This window comes from Pituophis catenifer, unplaced genomic scaffold (assembly GCF_029215685.1).
Source record: "Pituophis catenifer annectens isolate HBS135680 unplaced genomic scaffold, rPitCat1.0.hap2 SCAF_8, whole genome shotgun sequence".
In the NCBI taxonomy this organism is placed as follows: domain Eukaryota; kingdom Metazoa; phylum Chordata; class Lepidosauria; order Squamata; family Colubridae; genus Pituophis; species Pituophis catenifer.
Genome location: NW_027256888.1, coordinates 65,833,604 through 65,854,379, shown reverse-complemented (window position 1 = coordinate 65,854,379; position 20,776 = coordinate 65,833,604). Strand labels below are relative to the sequence as shown.

At 39.7% G+C, this 20,776-nt stretch overlaps 1 protein-coding gene across 1 annotated transcript in view; it reads right to left on the bottom strand.

Moving 5' to 3' along the window:
- Positions 1–1,080: 1,080 nt before the first annotated feature.
- The window catches only part of UNC5C (unc-5 netrin receptor C), a 364,758-nt gene continuing 345,062 nt past the window's right edge, over positions 1,081–20,776 (bottom strand). The window contains exons 13-16 of the mRNA XM_070948266.1: positions 17,821–17,970; positions 15,858–16,022; positions 6,078–6,256; positions 1,081–1,246 (exon numbers count right to left, since the gene is read on the bottom strand). Of these exons, the coding sequence (XP_070804367.1) occupies positions 1,081–1,246; positions 6,078–6,256; positions 15,858–16,022; positions 17,821–17,970 (660 nt within the window). The remainder of the gene's footprint in view (positions 1,247–6,077; positions 6,257–15,857; positions 16,023–17,820; positions 17,971–20,776) is intronic.

Below are 20,776 nucleotides of genomic sequence, written 5' to 3'. Positions count from 1 at the left end.
AGGGAGCTCCAGGGCCAGGACAGAGAGGGGTAGACTCTCCCTCTTAAAGGGATTAGAAGGCCCAAGGCAGCCATCAACAGCTTTTAGGGAGGGTGCTGCCATTGCTGAAATGATTAATGCTGCAGATAATTTTGGTAAACAAAAATACTACTACTAAAAGAAATATAATATTATTTGTACTAAATACTATTCAGTTACGATCATCGTACAAGTAACTTTTTTCTTTTTTAGGGAGGGTTCTTCTCAAAGCACACCAAAGTGAGTATTTGTCTCTCTCTCTCTCTCTCTTACACACACACACTCTCACACACACACTTTAAAGATGAAGGCAGGGCATATTGTAAACTGGGGGAGGGAAGAGGGAATCCCTGCAGTTGAAGTCACCAAGGGACACAAGCTACCTTGGTGAAGGTAGAGAGGGAACATGCATACCTGATCAGCTTTCAGATTATTTTCTTGCCAGATGCAGAAGTTTTAAAATTCTGTCTTAACTCATTCTAGGAAACGGAATAGGTAGGTTAGTTTAAGACATCTAATGGGCAAATTTGCAATTATGAAATTGTCTGAAAAGTGTGTTGGAGACCGATTCATCAGAAAAATAGCCAGAACCCTGCTTTGTCCACAGCTTGGTGTAGAAATGGCTTTCAACAAAAGAAGAAAAAAAAAACACCAATATATAAAAAGATAGCCATGGACAGTCATTTTCTATCCTGCTGCCCAGGATTTGATGTAAACAACGTTCATAGAAACTGGGATTGTTAAGAAAGTTTATCCATATATCTGGATAGCAATAAAAAGCGTTTCCTAGGAAACTGTAAAATCCTGCACTAAGCAGTGTACAGCCAAGCTGAGAGGAATGTTAGGTTGAATTATACTATAAAGGTAACAACTTTGCATGGTTTCTTTCAAATCCTGTGATAATATACAAAAAAGGGATGCACGTGAAAAGGCAGGATTCTGTGTCTTGTCCCTCTGGAATGCCTCTTGCTATGAAACACATTAGTTTGGGGGGTGCTTGGTTTGTGTTAGTCACAGCTGACGCGATGGTTAACATTCCTTCATTCTCATTCCAAGGTCAGTTCAGTACTTTTCTTCTGCTACCAATGAAACAACTGTCTCGTGTCTTCCCATCTCTTCGAGGACGGTGGCCAGCATGCTCAAATTTCCATCGGGAAAATTTTGGGCTTCCCAAAGGTCTAAGATCACACCGGTGGGACTTGATTTTGTAGCAAAATAATTGAGGTACCTGCAGTGAGAAATCAGCTGCTATTAAAACTGTACTCTTTGCTATATATATATCAGTCACGATCACACAGTTTGCCCATAAGCACCAAACCGAGAACTTCAGCCAGAAGATGATGAATGCGATTTCGTCGAAACGTAGCTACTACCCTTTTAAGGATATGTTTACAATTACACGGGAAGAAACCTGAGATATTAACTGTACACACATATATACCCGTGAAATAAATAAATAAATAAATAAATATATATATATTGCTTCTACCTTATATATAAATGTAATTTACATGGAGCAAAATATGAAATATCTTACATTTTGCTTCAGGTAAAAGATTAGAGGTGAGCATTGTTAGGCATTGTTTCTAATCTCATCAGAAATTGGAGACTATAGTAGATGGAGTACTTTACAGAATCATTGCCAGGGGGTTACTATGCAGTCATTTATATTTGGGGGCATCAACAAAATGCTGCAAAGACAAGATATGGGACTGGAACACGTAGTTGTCTGACAGGTAACAGGACCAGATGGATATGTTATTGCTGTTGTTTCTTCTCACCTCTACCATAGCAATAGCAATAGCACCTAGGTTTATATACCTAGTGTTTTACAGCCCTCTCTAAGTGATTTACAGAGTCAGCATATTGCCCCAACAATCTGGGTCCTCATTTTACTGACCTTGGAAGGATGGAAGGCTGAGTCAACCTTGAGTCTGGTGAGATTCGATCTGCCAAATTGCTGGCAGCCGGTGATCAGCAGAAGTAGCCTGCAATACTGCACTCTAACCACTGCGCCACCGCAGTGACGCAGATACCATAGCATCACTTTGCCATGTTTTGATATGGGTTGGTGATTGAGACGACTAGGTTGATATTCAAATTTATCATCTCTAACTTCTGAGCGTTCTCAGGGGGTTCAAGATTTCATGGCCACCATGACAACCAAGGACTCATCTCAAGTCATCGCCAGCCTGACACACATTTGAGGCACACATTTATACCTCAGGACATTTGAAATAATCTGTTAGTGGGGGGATATAAGAACTATGTCCTTATTATGGACTTTGTTATGACTATGGAATTGACTAAGGGTGCAAACTTTGGAGAGAGATTGGTGTATTGTATCTCTCCAGGCATTTGATGTATCCAGGGGTGGGCTTCAAAAATTTTAGCAAGGGATTCTCTGCCCAGTTGCTGAGTGGGCGTGGACATGGTGGTCGTGGCCTAGTCAGCTTCCTGCACCATGGTGGGGTGGGGGTTCTCTCCCTGGGCTCAGGAGGCTTTCTTTGAGCTTCCGGGAGGGCGAAAATGGCCGCCCCAGGTTCCGGAGGCCCTCTGGAGGCCGGAAATGGGCCCATTTCTGGCCTTCCCAAACTTCTGGTAGGCCTGTTTTTCACCCTCCCCGAGCCTCTATGCATGCCCTGCAGTTACCTGCATCCAAAACGGGCAGTGTGGGGACTCCTGGAGGGTGAGTGGGGCCAGCCAGGAGTGGGATTTGGGTTCTCCAAACTGCACAGAATCTTAGCTAGAGGTTCTCCTGAATCGCTGCAAACCCCCAGCAACCCACCCCTGGATGTATCTATTAGAGTTTCATAGTGGTAATTGTGGAGTTTCCCAGTGAGTATGCACCCTGGGACAGAGGACAGATGGAGCCCTCTGGTATTTTAGTACAGTGTGTTTAATGGCTTTATCCCTATCTTTAATGTTACATGAAGCTGCAGGGGAAATTCATGTAATATGTCGGTTATATATCTATCTATCCCAGATGTCTGGTTGATGCAGCTTAAATCTTGTTCTGTTACTTAGAGACTGGATGGAGAGAAACAAATTGAGACTCAGCCCTACTAAATGGATTGGAAGCTGGGATAATATCTACTTTAGTTTGAGACAAGGTTGTGCTTGTCCAGAAAGAGTTGTGTGCAATCTGGAGCTGGTCCTTGACTGTCATCTTCTGCTAGAAGACAGATGGAAGCAGTGGCTAGGACAACCTTTGCTATCTTTGGGCAAGAATTGTTTTGAATGCAATTCAAGATAAATTTTGATGATCACCTTTAAAGATCTACCTGGTTTGTGGTTCATTCTATCTTTGAAAACTCCAGATTGAATCTACCCATCCAAAATCATGCCTGCAGAAGTGCATGTTTGGGAGTCCCTACCCTTGTGAGGAACTAGGAAATAGGAATTCAGAAGGAAGTGTGGTCTTTGTAGAAGCTCCATTCCATTCCTGTCATTGTAAGGAAGAACCATACCCCAATTCTTAATATTTAGAAAGGTTCTAAAAACTTGGCTTATAAGATGTATATTTGGGGAATGAGGAGATAAAGAATTATGTACCTGGTTATAATAAATGCTTGATGTTACATATTTATAATATTACTTTGAATGTTTGCCAATATTACCGTATTTTTCGGAGTATAAGACGCACCTTTTTCCTACCTAAAAGGGGGTGAAAATTTACCCCCCCCCGTCTTATACACCAAATGTAGCCCTGCCCACCCACTGGCCCCCACCCTTTGGCCTCTGCTTCGCAGCAGTTACCTCCTTGCAAGCAAACAGCAAGAAAAAAATAGCTCCTTTCAGCTTCAGCACAGGTTAATTAGCACAAGTTGATTGGATCGGCCTCCTGACTCTCAGCTGATTTGCTCTCAGCTGTTTTGCGCAGGGCTCTGCTGCTTGCTGCAAAGAGGTAAATTGCTGGAGCAGATTTTTTTTTTCTTTTGCTAATCAAGCTATGCCGAAAACGAAAATGAAAGTAAAGCAGGCTGTTTGCTGTTTGCTGCAACGAGGCAAAATTGCTCAGAGGCAGAGAGAGATTTCTTTTTCTTCTTTTCCTCACAAAAAAGGTAGGTGCGTCTTATACTCCGGTGCGTCTTATACTCCGAAAAATACGGTATTTATTATTCTTGCATCTGATATGTCTGATTAATTTTAAATTATTGTAATGCATTAAAATATATACAGTATGTTATATATCTCTGTGGGGGCACCTACCCTCTGGAATCAATTGCCTCCAGAGATAAGGAGAATCCAAGACCTCGGTGCCTTCCGCCGTGCCCTTAAAACCTTCCTTTTCCAGCAAGCCGGGCTGGCCTAATTTTTTAAGTGTTTTTAAGTGTTTTGTTTATTGTTTTTAATTAATGGGGCCAAATTTATATATGTATATTTTAACTGTATTTTAATATTTGTACTTGATGTTTTTACTTGGCTGTTCACCGCCCTGAGTCCTCAGGGAGAAGGGCGGTATACAAATTCAAAATAAAATAAAATAAATAAAATAAAATATAAGTGAGAATCAAGTGAAGGATACAGAAACAGTTGCAATTAATAAGCGTATAAAATAAGCCACCTGGAAACACAGACATTATTTCTGCATGTCCTTCTGCTGTCTCCAGGTATACCATGTTAATAAGGACATTGTGTCCTTCTTCCTTCAACTGTCATTTATTAACAATCCAGAATATTATGTTCTTCTCTACTGTTTGATCTGTAACTCCGTTATAATAGTGGTCACTCCAAAAGTGAAAAGAAGAAAAGGAAGAAAATGAAGCATCTTTTTTAAACAGGTTTTTTTTTTCCAGATCAGTAGAATAATATAATTAAAATGCACTAGAGGCCATCAATGAATCTTCAATTGTCGCATGCTACACATTTTAAAGAACACAGAACATAATTAGAACTTTTACAGAGTGCTTTCTACTCTGGTGTGTGTATATGGGAATGTGTAAAGAAGTGAAAAATACCAAACTAATGCCCAGGAGCTATATTTTAATGTATTAATTTTACTGTTTTGGGTGAAAAGATTTGACCATTTGATATACCAAGCCCTCAGCTACAATTTGGATGGGTTCCCCAGTGTCGATTGAGACAATTGTTTCCAAAGACCAGGGGTGTCAAACTCGATTTTATTGAGAGCCGCACCAGGGTTGTATTTGACCGTGGGAGGCCAGGGTGGGTGTGGCCAGGGTAGGCGTGGCCAGCTCAACCTCACTCGTATCAGGAGTGCCTGTGGTGGCTCAAGTGCTCTGCCAGTGAAATTGGGTTCCCAAGCTTTGTTTTTGGCTGTGACAGTCTCCTGCAACTCTCTGCCAGTAAAAACAGAGCACGGGAGGGCAGCTTGAGGCACCGCAAGCCAGTCCTTGCTGTTTGCAGGGCAGCCCCGCAGGCCAGATCTAAGCACCCCGTGGCCCGGATCTGGGCTCTGGGCCTTGAGTTTGACACCCCTGCCATGGATTGTAAGTCAGTGATGGCGTGGAAATGTTGCACGTACGGCTGCACGCTTGTCGGGGCTGTGGTCTGAAAAAGCCAAATTTTCGGGTTCTAGCGCGCATGTGCGCCCGATGATCAGCTGGCCAGCGGGCATGTGTAGGCCGGTTTTTGGCACTGCTGCACGCACAAAGGGATCACGCTCCGGAAAAGCCAAACTTCTGGATTCTATCGCACATGCGTGCCCGACAATCAGCTGGCCAGCGCGCATGCACACACTGGTTTTCGGCACTGTCACACACACGAAAGGCAGCTGATCGTCACATGCGCACGCGCACCAGAAACCCGGAAGACAAACAGGCAAGGCCATGTGTGCCGTGCGACATGGCTTCGCGTGCCACTTTGTGCAGGCGTGCCATAGGTTCGCCATCATGGCCATAAATCATTATATGACTTACTCCTACACAATACCCATGGTTATTGACACAAACGTCTGTGGAAGGAACTTTTTGAAGAGCAGATTTCAATGGTAAGTCTCTCTTACGAGTTTCAGAAGGATCAGCAATGCACTGCTAGCACATATGAAAATGTTACTCAACTAATTTCAAATTTACTTTGACAATATGCTTGCTTACCTGTCCAATTTTAGTTTGTGGGCCAACATTCTCCAATCGTGGCCTCTTGTTTGAGGAGCATCTAGGCTACTGCAAAGCTTCTGACGGATAGGAAGAGGGATGCTGAATGCACAGGGTCCTACTACGGTTGTAATGGTACTTGCTGGATCCATAAGTGGATATTCAATGCCAGTTGGTTCCTGCATATATGAAAAGTAGAAAATATGGCCAGACAATAAGCGAGGGGACAGAATTAGATTAACAAAGAAGCAATCTGTGAAATATAAACCCTTTGGGTTGTATTAGACGTAACCTAATGGCCATGAATCTTTGGAAGTTCTACTTTTATATTGCTTTTCTACAGTACCTTTTACTAGAAAGACAACATAAAATCTTTTAAAATAAACTTTTAAAATTACTAGTATCCTCAGATACCTCATACGAGCCATAGCATCCAGGGAATTTTACCACTGTCTGATGCAGCTTCCCCTATATAGTGTCATAATAACTTAATAAATTAAGCATAGTCTTAATTTTAGGAAACGGCCTGAGACACAGTCATATAGTTCTCTACAATCTGGTGGTTGTAACAATGAATGTTTATTACCATCCCAGTGGAACCATAATGGGGCATTCATGTAACAATGAATAAATGAAGCGAAGTTGGTGTTTGGCTTTCAAATACCAGCTTCCTATTTATTTGCTTACTTTTTTTTATTTAAAAGATTATCTGGAACAAATTGGGTACTACATTCTCTCCTATGCTTATATAGTCCTCATATATAGTAGGACTTTGATTTTTTAAATTGCAATTGATAATTAATATGACAGGAATGACTTGAGGTATTTTCAGTATTCTTTAGTGGAATATCCTTGAGTAAACCCAAAAGTGTTTTTTTAAGAGTCAACTGGAGAAGCGAAACGTCTTCAAAGAAAAACCATGACAGTACAGTTGCCTCTTGAAAAAAAAATCATCTTTTGGACGACCACGACCTGGATGACTGAGAATCTCCATAGACATCCTTGAGTAAAGGTAAAGGAGTCCCTGCAGATTTGCTAGTCATTGCCAACTATAGGAAATGGTGTTCATCTCCATTTCAAGGCCATTGAGCTGGTGCTGTCCGGAGACATTTCCTTGATCATGTGGCCAACATGACGTCACGGAACACTGTTTCCTTCCCACCGAAGTGGTACCTATTTATCTACTTGCATTTGCATGCTTTCAAACTGCTAGGCTGTCAGAAGCTGAGGCAAGGATGGGAGCTCACCTGGTCGCATGGAGCTAGGGTCTTGAACACAAACTGTCAGCTTTACAGCTAACAAGCCCAGTGTCTTAACCTCTAAGCCACCATGCTGTCCATATCCTTGAATGCCACTAGTAAATCATTCCTTGTGTTGCCCTTGAGAGAATTCCTCTGTGTTGCTGCTAGAGAACAACCCTTGGTCAAAAGATGCTCTTGCTATCAATGCTGTATGTAAAAAGCTTAAGGTTCTAAGGTTTTTCAGGTAGGTTTTTCAGAGTTGGCAACACTCCTCTCTTTAAATTTGTAAAGTTAATGTCAGTCACTGCCATAGTCCTGAACCAGATAGATGAATCTTCTAGCCCAGGGGTGAAATCTACTTACCTTCCCTACCGATTCAGAAGTGTGCATGCCCTGCATGCGTGCTGTAATTTTGGACCCTCTGCACATACGCAAAGCCTTCTGTGCATGTCCAGAGGGTAAAAACAGGTTACTTCCTGGTTAAAACCAGGAGGTACTGACATCTGGGCAGGTAGGCGGAGCCTTGCACTGCCACCGCTACTGGTTCTCTGAATCACCCGCCGCCACTGCTATTACCAGTGCAAACCGGTAGCATTTCACCCCTGTTCTAACTATTATAGAACAATTCCTTCAGTCCTAGGAATCACCCATTTTTTCCCCAAACAAAAGTATTGGTAAGCATCAACAAAGCTGAGAAAAGGACAAGTAAGATCATACTTCAGACATGATAGGTGGACCTATGCATAGTTTATCATGGTATTTAAAAAGTGCAGTGAGAGTAGTGCCTAAATATTTCAGCCTGAAATGCTACTATCATCACTATATATTTGCAGTTTGTTTTTGCCCATAAAAGATAAAATTCACAAGTCTTTAAAAAAAAAAAACATTTCTGCAACAGGAAATGTCATAATAAAATGAAGATTTGAAATCCACTGGTTATACTATATTGAGAAACCAACCCCCCCCCCCAAATGAAATACAAATAACAGTGTAAACACAACTCTGGGAATCCTGATAACCCTGAAAATGCTCCCATAACTCATGGACACATAAGATGTAATATTCCAAATCAATTTACAAGGTGTAATTATCTCCATTTAGAGACTGTTCATTTAGAAATGTGGAAATTAAGAGTAAAACACTATCATCACCACTTCCTCCTCCTTTATAATACAGCCCTACTATGCCATTGCTTTTTGCTTCTTTTCTTGAGAAAAGTACTATACTGCTTGGAAAACAAGATTATGTATAAGCCGGGTAGAAGCAGAAGTGTGTTATCAAAAATCTGTTTTGTGGTAATACATATACAGTATGCACACACACACATACAAGAAAACCTTAGATGACATTTACAGGAGATGAAACCAATAAAAACTTATTGTTTCAGGATCTTCTATCTCTAGCAAAGCAAAGGTTATGTTGTTGGTAAACTACTAAATAATAAAAAGGAATCTGCTTTAAATGTCAGTTTCTTTATATTTCATCTACAGGTTTGAGTACAGCAGTGTTCCAGAACTCATTTCGACAAATAAAACCAATGTTAGACCTTGTCAGTGTCACAGTATAGTCAACACCTGAGAATGTAAATAAATTTCACCTGTGTAGTGAATGAAGCCTGACATAGGTGGATGTGGCTGGATCAAAGTGATTGCTCACAGTCTATATTCTATACATTAGAATTGCTAGAGTAATTTTTCCAAACAGACGACAGCAAGAAGTTCAGGGACATAGGAAAGGGGTGAGGTTTTATAGATGCTATAACAATAAAGACTGATCCCATATTCCTACTTGGACTAAAATCCATAGCAGAGAAGGAAGACCAGTTTTACTGGCTGATAGGCATTTTGCATACTCTCAGCCAAATTTGTCGTGTGGGTGCTACTGACTTTGCAAAGTAGGAATTATGTGCCTAAAGATGCCAGGCTGCTGGGATACAGCGCCTATAGCAGTGTTTTGAAACCTTGGCAATTTTAAGAGGGATAGACTTTAATTTCCAGAATTCTCCAGCCAGCCATGCTGGGAGTTGAATTCTGGGAATCGAAGTCCATGCCTCCTAAAGTTGAGAAACACTAGACTAGACTTTAAAGGGGCCAAATCAAAAAGTAAGAAAAAGGCCAACCTTGAAAAGCCAAATTCATTCTCTGGCTTTCTAGCATGTTCTTCTCTTCTGCAAAGGGCTCAAAGGGTCCACTGTATTATTGTACCATTGTATTATTTTAAAAGTTCGGGCCAGATGTCACTTCCGATCCTCTGTCCCCAAGGTAACTTTTTCAGTTCTAAGAAGCTGATGAGCTAAAGAAACTTCTTGGATGAGAAGCAAAACGTCTCCAAAGAAAAAAAACAAGAAAGTCCAGTTGCAAACATGATCTGGATGACTGAGAATCTCTACAGATTTCCAATCCTCTGATTTTGTCATTTTTTCAATTATTTAACACTTAACAGAACAACAGAGTTGGAAGGGATCTTGGAGGTCTTCTAGCCCAACCCTCTGCTTAGGCAAGAAACCCTAAAACATTTCAGATAAATGGTTGTCCAATCTCTTCTTAAAATCTTCCAGTTTTGGAGCATTCACAACTTCTGCAGGCAATGTTTTCCACTAACTAATTGTTCTAACTGTCAGGAAATTTCTCCTTAGTTGAGATTGCTTATCTCCTTGATTACTTTCCATCCATTGCTTCTTGTCCTGCCCTCAGTTGCTTTGGAGACTAGTTTGACTCCCTCTTCTCTGTGGTAACTCCTGAGATAGCGGAACACAGATGTCATGTCACACCTAGTCCTTCTTTTCATTAAATTAGTCATACCCAATTCCAGCAACCGTTCGTTATATGTTTTAGCCTCCAGTCCCCTAATCATCTTTTTGTTCTCCTCTGCACTCTTTCTAGAGTCTCCACATCTTTTTTACATCATGGCAACCAAAACTTCTGAGGTCTTATTCCATGTCCCTCTTGATTATCCCTTTCTTTCCATGTTTTCAAAAAATTTATTGCTTTCCTGTACTCTAAAATTTGAAGTGGCTAAAAGAATCTTTAAAATGCCTTTTCTCTCAAGGCGCTAAAGCAAAGTTAATAGCAAATGATACCTTTATCCTCTTCCTTGGTTATTCTACATTATTGGGCAGGGGTGTACATGGAGAAGACGGAAGGGTTCTTGTTAGAGCAGAGGTGTCCAACCTTGTCAACTTTAAAATTTTTGGACTTCAATTCTCAGAATTCCCCGGCCAGCATGAATGGCTGCAGAATTGTGGAAGTTGAAGTCCACATGTCTCAAAGTTGACAAGGTTGGTCACCCCTATTTTAGAGTTACAAAAAGGGACATAGACAACCATGGAGAAAGGAAAATGATGAAATATCATGACTTCATGACACAACCATAACTTGCATACTCGTGTCAGATGGAGGAGAGCAAGAGTGAAGTTTGCTGCATGTCATCACTGTGGACATGTCATAATTTAGACACAATCCTTGTTTCATGTAGAAACCTAACAGGAGAGTAGGCAGAAATTATTATGCTCTGATTTTAATCAAAAACAGGAAAAAAAACATGAGAACTGGTAAAACATTTCAAAATATAATTAGAAATGGTTTTCCTAATTCATTCATTCATCAAATTAGCACTAGTATTTTTCATTCGACAAAAATTAACAAAACATTGATGCTTCTTTGCCTGTAGCATTGCATTTGGGTGTCTGGGCTTCACATGGAAGTGACACTGTAGCAATAGGAAAGGACTATCTCAATAATATAATACAATGACAGCATGGTGCAAAAATCAGTTACTGCTTTTTGAAAGGTGAACTTTATCAACAAGACAACTATATAATGTAATATGGATTTTCTAAGGTGAAAATGAGTCTGCCATAGTGGTTGGAAGCAGCAACTGAAAGGAATTGTAAAGTTTGTGCTTTCCCAACTGGAAACTTAATCTTCAAATCCTGACACTCCCTTCATGCCCCCAAGTGTACGTTCTGGTGAAGTGAAGCAAATAGTTGCTTTTTCTCCTTTTCAAATGCCACAATGCAATTAAGATAAAGAACAAAATGGCGCAACTTTGTATGCCCTATAACAGTGATGGCTAACCTTTTTGCCATCGCGTGGCAGGAGGGGGTAGGGTGGGGGAGGTTCATGCGTGCGCGTGTCCACACCCATTATTCTATGTGCCCTGCCCTGCGCATGCGTGTGCAACCCCCCTCCCCCCCTGCTCCTAGCATGTGATGGCCCAGTAGGCCTGTTTTTCTTTTTCACCTGGCTCCAGATCCTCTCTGTGCATCTGGGGAGGGCGAAAACAGCCTTTCCCACTCCCTCGGCGGCCTTCTGGAGGCCTGAAATGGCCCATTTCCCAACTCCCGGTGGGACAGGAAGTGACTTTTTTGCTGTCCCCAGCCTCCAGAGACTCCTAGAGAGGCATGGGAAAGGCTGTTTTCACCCTCCCCAGATGCACAGAGAGGATCTGGACCCAGGTGAGAAAGAAAAACGAGCCTTCCCCATCCCCCGCAGGCCCTCCGGAGGCAGGAAACAGCCTGTTTCCCTACTTCTGGTCGGCCCAGAAAATTAGCTGGCCGGGGCGCACATGCGCGCCAGAGTTGAGCTGGCATGCCCACTATGGGCACTGTGGCACACATGCCATAGGTTTGCCATCACAGCCCTATAATATATAACCAGTCTGTTATTCTAATGAACTTATATATAACTTCATACTTAAGTGGTCAGTAGAGGAGGTGTGCATAAGTGCACTAACATGCCTATCATCATTGTATTTTTATTCTCTTATTCTTGTTCTAATTTTTGTTTGACAAATTCCAATAAATAAATAAAAAATAAATATAATAGCTTTTTCAGGGTGATTAAGAAAAAAAATGAACAAATGAACAGAGATTCTTCTGAAAGGCAAAAAAAAAAAAAAAAGTTCAGCAATTCCGCAGATTTCTTTTAACTGCTTGAGAAATAAATATTATATGTAAATATAATAAATATAGACCTGTGGTGGCACAGTGGTTAGAATTCAGTATTGCAGGCTAGCTCTGCTGACTGCCAGCAGTTCAATCCTGATCGGCTCAAGGTTGACTCAGCCTTCCATCTTTCCGAGGTCGGTAAAATGAGGACCCAGATTGTTGGGGACAATATGCTGACTCTGTAAAACGCTTAGAGGGGTCTGTAAAGCACTGTATAAATTTAAGTGCTACATTACTATTGCTAAATAGAGTCTCAGCAGAAGCCAGGAGATAGGATAGATGATCAGATGAAAATTAACTTGACTTTGTGATCTGACCATGTCAAATCTTAAGCTTAATACCACCTAATAGGGCCTTCTGAAGAATTAATTCTCATACTTAATAATTAGACCACCTTTTTCATAAGTTTTCTAATATTTACACCAATATTTTGAGAATGCCTATATGATCAGATTTGATTAGTTATTGCTTTAAAATAATTCATAATAACTTTTAACTTCTTAGACTTTTCCAGCTTGAGGATTTGTTCCAGTTACACTGATTTCAAAGTTATAAGTTTCAAGAATTATATTCACTGATTAGAATTTTAATACATTTAAATACACCCATCAAGGTCATTGGTCACTAGACCAGAAAATGGATTTTAAAAATATAACTAAAGGTATAAATCCGTAAAATCCGATAATGAAATGAGTTGGAGAATGGTGGCTCATTATTTCTGGTTTTCACCAAAAGTCCACTTGACAGAGAGATAATTGCAGATGACCAAAAGTTATGTGATTTATGATGGATGGGATGGGATGGGATGGGATGGGATGGAATGGAGTAGAATAGAATAGAATAGAATAGAATAGAATAGAATAGAATAGAATAGAATAGAATAGAATAGAATAGAATAGAATAGAATATTTTATTGGCCAAGTATGATTGGTCACATAAAAATTTGTCTTTGATGCAGAAACTCTCAGTGTACATACAAACAACCAAGTAATATAATCATAAGATACCAAAAGGAAAAAATAATAGAAAAGATAACAAGGATAATAGTAATACAGACATACTACATAGGTAAATATCCTTAGACATAGGATAGTATTGTGGTAATTAGGTGTTCAGCAGAGTGATGGCTCAAGGGAAAAAACTATTTTTGTGTCTAATGTTTTGACATACAACACCCAATAGCAGCATCCTGAGGGAAGGAGTTGAAACAGTTTATGTCCAGGATGTGAGGGGTCTGTAGATATTTTCTCAGCTCTCATTCTGACCGGTGTAGCATACAAGTCCTAAATGAAATGCCGGCTGGTTGCAGTTATTTTTTCTGCAGTCCTAACTATCCATTGAAGTCTGTAGGTGTCCTGTTTGGTTGTTGTACCAAACCAGACAGTTAGAGAAGTACAAATGACAGACTCAACAATTCCCCTGTAGAACTGTATCAACATCTCCTGGGGCAGTTTGAACTTTCTGAGTTGACACAGGAAGAACATTCTTTGTTGTGCCTTTTTAATGATGGTTCTAATGTTAGGTGCCTGTTTCAAATCCTGGGAGATTACAGAACCCAGAAAACCTGAATGTCTCTACTATTGATACTGTGTTGTTTAGTATTGTAAGAAGTGGTAGAACAGAAGGTCTCGTCCTAAAATCCACTATCTTCGCTACAGTTTTCAGTAGTAAGGATTGGCAAGCACATTTGTTTCATTCATACAATTAAAGACATACTTTCCAAAAAAGACACACCACTATGTATGTCATTCTGAGTGGCTTCACACACTTGTGAGAAGTTTGTGATATGGCTCTTGGGTGTTTCTACTCCTCCTTGATGACAAGGAAGAAAAAAGCTACTTCCCTATTCCTCATTTCCCTTCCAGTCAATACTTTGCACTATCATAATTTTTAGATATGGTGTCATCTGCTGCTACACAACCCTTATCAGCATTTTTCCCAGCCGCTGCTGCATATAGAAGCTTACACTGTTAACAGAATCATGAAATAAACCTTACTAAATCTCACATAAAGTCTTTACACTGATGCCACTGTCCCCTTTGAGGAAACAAAAATGCTCACAAAAGGGGGATTTTTAAAATCTTTTCATTTGTTTCTCTGTCTGATCCATTTTTTTCTTTATCCCATCAGCACTTGCAGACAGAGGCAGCATTTATCAGAAGGACCGCTGGGTCTTTTTCCTATCCTGAATTTCTGTTCCTCCGGTTGTTGTTGGAGTTGTGCAGTTATTGAATGACACAGACCTGCTGGGCTCAGAAATAAAAACACCATCCAAAGCCAGCAGGGGTGGAGCAGTGTGGCTCAGAGATATGGCCAGCAGAACGAAACTGATGGCTGGTTGCTATGGCGCTGAGGCTCCAGGATCATTCCTTATTAATGTCAGTGAGGTCTTTCATTGGAGTTGTTTTTAACTGAAAAGGCTAGTGAAAGTCAGAAAGAGAGTACCAATTCTGCCACTGCATGAAGCAAAAAGAAGGCCAAGGAAGTGATTTTTAAGGCTAGCACTTCATTCTGGGAGATAGAAATGAAAAGGATCATTTTTTTTGTCCCGATTGTATAGCAACAATGGCAGGACTTAAAACACTTTCAAAATAAAATTACATTTTAATAAGGGTCGCCCTGCTTTTATCCCATCGCCCTGCTTTTATCCCATCACAGCCAAGAGATCCATTCCACTGCTCAGGTTTGAGTCTGAATTAAAACTCCCAAAACAAATTGGATTGTCCGTGATCAACTTAACACTATGGCATTTTTTTACTGATTATGCTAGTGTGCAGTCAGATCTGCATAAGACAAATCTGAATTGCAATAGTGGCGAATAGTGGCAAATCTCAATGTTACCCTACTATGGATAACAGTCACCAAGGCCATCTCTATATAGAAGTGGCTGCAACTAGCAGAAATTGCTGCGTATCAGAAATGGCAACGGAACATCTAAATTTAACATCTCAGTTGTGCTGAAAACCTTCATGGGAAAAATGAAGTTATATAACAGAACAACTGTCTTTCAGCCTTAGACAAACCCTTGTTTCTCTCCTGCCAATATTATCTTTTCTTTCCTTATGTGTTCATTATATAAAAGCATTTCCAGACAAAATCATCCTTCTGTCATGTTGCTTGGTGGTTTTATTTCATTAACTTCAATGAAACAATAACCACATGTCAATCCTAGTTGGTCAGATCAAGAACTTTTGCATACTCTCAGTTTCTACGCTAAGAGCCTTGGTGGCATAGCAGACTAAAGCACTGTTAAGTAACACCAGCTGCCTGCAATTACTTCAAGTTCAAATCTCACCAGGCTCAAGGTTGACTCAGCCTTCCATCCTTTCGAGGTAGGTAAAATGAGAACCCAGTTTGTGGATTCAGCAATAAGCTGACTTTGTATAAAAAAGAACACCGCTTTGGGGGGGGGGCGAAAGTATGAAGGCTATTGCTTAACGCATTGTAAGCTGCCCTGAGTCTCCGGAAAAGGGCAGCATATAAATCGAACCAATAAATAAATAAATAAATAAATATTTCTTTGATCTGAAGGCAATGAATACTGCGGATTCACCCAGTCGTGAGAAAAGTGAGAGTGGAGGGATGCCTCACCTCAGACACCACACAGTTGAGTTGGAATATCTGTCCCTCTCCTTCCACCTGCCGTATGCAGAGTTTGCATACCAACTCCAGCGTGTTCAGGCTGAACCTTTCCAGGGTGAAGGTACAATGCAAATTTCTTTGACATCCACTCCAGATATGGTAAAAGGGAATTTCCTGAAGAAGAAATAACACTGATAATAAAAATGAATTTCCTATTTTTCACTTAGTCAAATCTAAGTTGGAATATAAATCTCATATGACTAGGTTAATGTAATAATTGATGAAATATAGTTAAGAGTAGAATGGAAAGAAATAAGAGAGTAATAGTTCCATAATAAAATGCATAATTAAGTTAAGTATATATTTAGCACGTTTGTTCTCCAGACAAATATGCTCCAGAATTTTATCGATAGCCTGAGAATTCTGGGAAGAGAAATCCCAATTCTTTCAAATAGTATCTGAGAATCTAAAACAAGAAAAAGTTTCTAACTTAAATTTAATTTAATGCCAAACAACTGAGATTTATGTAACTGATACTTATTAAATTCCCACTACTTCATTTTTATGTAAATTCCCAAAGACATTTCTATCGTTATATAATATTTGCATTATAAAAAAGAGGTTAATTCTTGGGATTAAGAACAATGAAACTGGGCAGGCAGGTAGATAGATAGATTCTAGCTATGTTATAGCTGTTTCATTTGTTGCTTATATATATAAATATAATTTCATATACAATCATTTTCTATACTATCATACATTTCTTCATTGTTTCTGTGATCATTATATAAATCATCAACTACAAATTTTATTTATTCATTTTTACCCCGCCTTATTATTTTATAAGTAATGCAAGGCAGTGAACATACATTATACTCCTACTTCTTCTATTTTCCCCATAACAAGAAACCTGTGAGGTAGTTTGGGCCAAGACAGTGATTGGTGCAAAGTCACCCATCTGGCTTTATGCCTAAAGTGGGACTAGAACTCACAGTCTCCCAGTTTATAGGCCAGCATTCTAACCAGTGGTGGGATTCAAGTAATTTAACAACCGGTTCTCTGCCCTAATGATAACTTCCAACAACCAGTTTGCCAGACTGCTCAGAAAGTTAACAACCAGTTCTCCCGAAGTGGTGCGAACTGGTTGAATCCCACCACTGATTCTAACCACTCACGAGACTGGCTCTCTCACCTAATGTTCAAGATCTGTGGAAAGATGATGGTACACCACTCAATAATTATAATGAGTACAACACATAAGAATAGTTCTGTTGAACTAGGCCAAGGGACATTTTGCTTCTCATTAGCCGACTATACTTCGGGATAATTGCATATAGGAGTCTCAGTCTAAAGTACTCTCAAACAACAGATAGTAGTGAGCCATCAAGATTAATAGTAGTTGGCAGATCTGTCTTCTATTGGTTTTCCCTATTCATTTTTAAAATAAAAGTACCTAAGTTAGTGGCTATCATCACATCTTGTGGTAATGACATCCGCAGCTTAATTATACATGGGTCAGTCATACAGTCTATTAACCCACTAGTTCTTTTTCACCTACTGCTCACAACCCCTAAGTGCGCATGTGAAGTTAGTGATACTTTTGCCTCAATATGCATCAGTTTACACTTACTTAAATGAAATGGATATGCTGTTAGGTTGACCCTTCATCTAGTTTAAAAAGATCCCATTGCTATCCGGTTGAGATCTTCAGCGAACCTGGTCTGTTTACTGTGTATTCCTTATCAAGGTCCTTTATGAGCATTTAAAAATACAAACCCCAATACACATACCAACAATGCAAATAGAATCATTTAACCAAACAAGGTAGCAGCAGGTGTTAAACATTCTTTTATCCTTATCAAGTATTCAGCAATTTCAGTAATCCTGTATTCCCATTTGACTTTGAAATACTGGATGATGCTTAATATTGCAAGAGGGCTCATGAATTGTTATAGAATTTGGCATTTCTTACCTGGTATTTTGCTAGTAGTTTACTCTTCCATAGGGAATGAGTAATATCATGAATAGATAAGCGAAGATTATGAGTGCTACCCTTAAAATGTAAAGCCTTTGGGTCCTCCAATAATTGTCCACCCATTTGCCTCTCCAACTGCAGCACTTCCTGAATGTTGGAAGAAAGACAAAATATATTTAGCATGGTATTAAAAGAATCATTGATAGGAAATAAATTAAAACAAAGTGGTGCACCTAGTCTGTTTTGTGAAGCTGAAGATCGCATAAATTAGTCATTCATTCATTCATTCATTCATTTGTTCATTCGTTCATCATTTTTTATAGCACCCACTTAGCCAAGTGACTTTGGGTGGCTTACAATTCTAAAACATAAAAAAAAAAATATTAAAACAATAAAAAACTCAGAAAATAAATTTGTACAAACAGCAGCAGTGATGATTAATCAACTAATAGTAAAACCAAGTAAGGGGGCCCTAAATACATTTGGAGTTCCAAGCCCAGCTACATAGACAACTCTTTAAAGCTTTGCAAAATGTCAACAGGTTTGAACCCATTCTGAAGGAAGATTCTCTAAGGGCTACAGCAGAAAAAGCCCATCAGCTGTATCGCTGAAATATCCACCAGAAATACTCACCAACTATATCTCTGAAACAATGTTATTAGCTACGGTACTCTGTTTTATAGATGAAAGGAAATTTGAACCCAGATCTCATTGCTCTCAGTTTAGTCTTCTGTTCTGTACACTGAAGGAGCACTGGAGAAGAGCCTTATACTGGGAAAGACTGAGGGCAAAAGAAGAAGGGGACGGCAGAGAATGAGGTGGTTGGGTGGAGTCACTGAAGCAGTCGGCGTGAGCTTAAATGGTCTCCGGGGGATGGTATAGGACAGGAAGGCCTGGAGGAACGTTGTCTATGGGGTCGCGATGGGTCGGACATGACTTCGCAACTAACAACAACAAATTCTGATTCAAACAGGAAGTACCTGATAGGATGAATTATACTGCATATTTACAATGATTTTGCAAATTGATTCCACAAATCAAAATTAATGTAATTTCTATTTGAATGTTCATCAGCAGACAAATCTTTTTTCTGTACAAGGCTGAACTTTCTTACCTCACCAGTAATAATCCAAAGCAGAGGAAGACTCCCTTCCTTCCTACTAAAATCATAATTAGAGGAGCAATGCTGCACTTCATAAATGAAGGTAAAAAGGGACTGTAGGGCACATATGTAACACCTGTCACAACTCCTGGAACCAAACTCATCTTTGGTCCTGGAAAAATGTAACCATTTCAGAGACTTCCAGATAGGTGCTACGTGAGCATCTCCACGTGCAGTCCAGTGGTGGGTTGCCCCTGCTTCGCACCGGTTCTATAGAACCAGTAGTAAAACCAGCGCGAGGTCCTGCCCACCAACCCTGATGCCATCAAAACGCGCAGAAGAGTGCGCGTGCAGCCCCACTGTGAACCAGTAGTAAAGGTAAGTAGAACCCACCCCTGATGCAGTCCTGTTAGTTCATTGATTGGATTTTACACATCCACAGTCCCACCCCCACCCTCAGCCTGGTGTACGCATGCACACTCCACACATAAAAGAATGGAAAATATGTCTTTTCTTCAACATATAAGATCATGCTTACAAACTATTTAGCATAACTGAGAAGGCTGTTGTCTCCAACTAACCTGACAATTCTTAAAGTGTCTGCAATGGTGTTTGCATTTAAATGGGGGGGGGGGTCGACCGGATGCTAATTAGAAAGCTTTTAGAATTATACTCTGCCAGTCAGTTTTAGCTTATTCCAAGAACACCTTAATTATCTTGTGAAGATGCCTAAAAACCAAAGCAACAATAATAATTTGATTGCTATCAATGTTAATTACACCCAAATTATATTCCTGAGTTGTGAGAAGAAAAATTCGCTGTATCTCCTTATGGTAGTTCACTGATATATTCCTCATACTGTTGTGCATAATTAAGATTCACTTAACCAGGAAAATTTAATAACACTGTGATCATTCTTATCTAGTAATCCTACTCAACGTTTCAAAACAATTCAATACAAGCTTGAAAGGAAGATGGATATGGATAGACAGTATTTCTAGTTTCATGTTACAAGCAACGGAATGAACATTTTAAGGTTTTCCTTGCTTTTTCTTCCTCTAAAATTTGGAAAATTTGACATTAGGGATTTTTTTTTCTGAGCGAATAAGGCAATAGATCACAGAAAGAGTAAAGTTTTTTCTTGGTTAATGAATTAGATTACATGTAGGAAGGATTAGATTCAAGTCCCGTTTGAATCATCAATGCTGACTAGGTAACACTATTAATAATTATGTAATAATAATAATAAGCAATTTTACTTGGAATAGCTTGTATTCTGAGACAATACCTTTACATCACCAATACTGTATCTGCCTATTCCAGGTCCTTGGGAACGACTTGGTAGTGTCAGGCTCCATTAAAATGCAAAATTCCAGGTCCACTCTGAACATCTGGTTGACCATGCAACCAACATAACAACAATAATACCTTTTCTTTTCTCTCTCTCTCTCTCTCTCTCTCTCTCTCTCTCTCTCTCTCTCTCTCTCTCTCTCTCTCTCTCTCTCTCTCTTCTCTCTCTCTCTCTCTCTCTCTCTCTCTCTCTCTCTCTCTCTCTCTCTCTTCCTTCCTTTCTTTTTACTAAAGTTCAAAACAATTTTAGCATGTTTCAACTTGCTCAAAAGAAACATGTAGTGTTCTAAGTTTCAGAAGGCTGATTTAATCTGAACACCTCACAGTGTTTGTATGGTGCTGTCTTGTTTTTTTTTGTCAAACACATGTTTGACATAAAACTAGAATAAGTAGGCAACTGTACTACTAACTTCTTTTGAGACACCTATCCTTACTTTCATCTTGTGTTACAGTACTAAAAACAGCTATAAATGGACCTGCTGTTTGGATACACGTTTATGG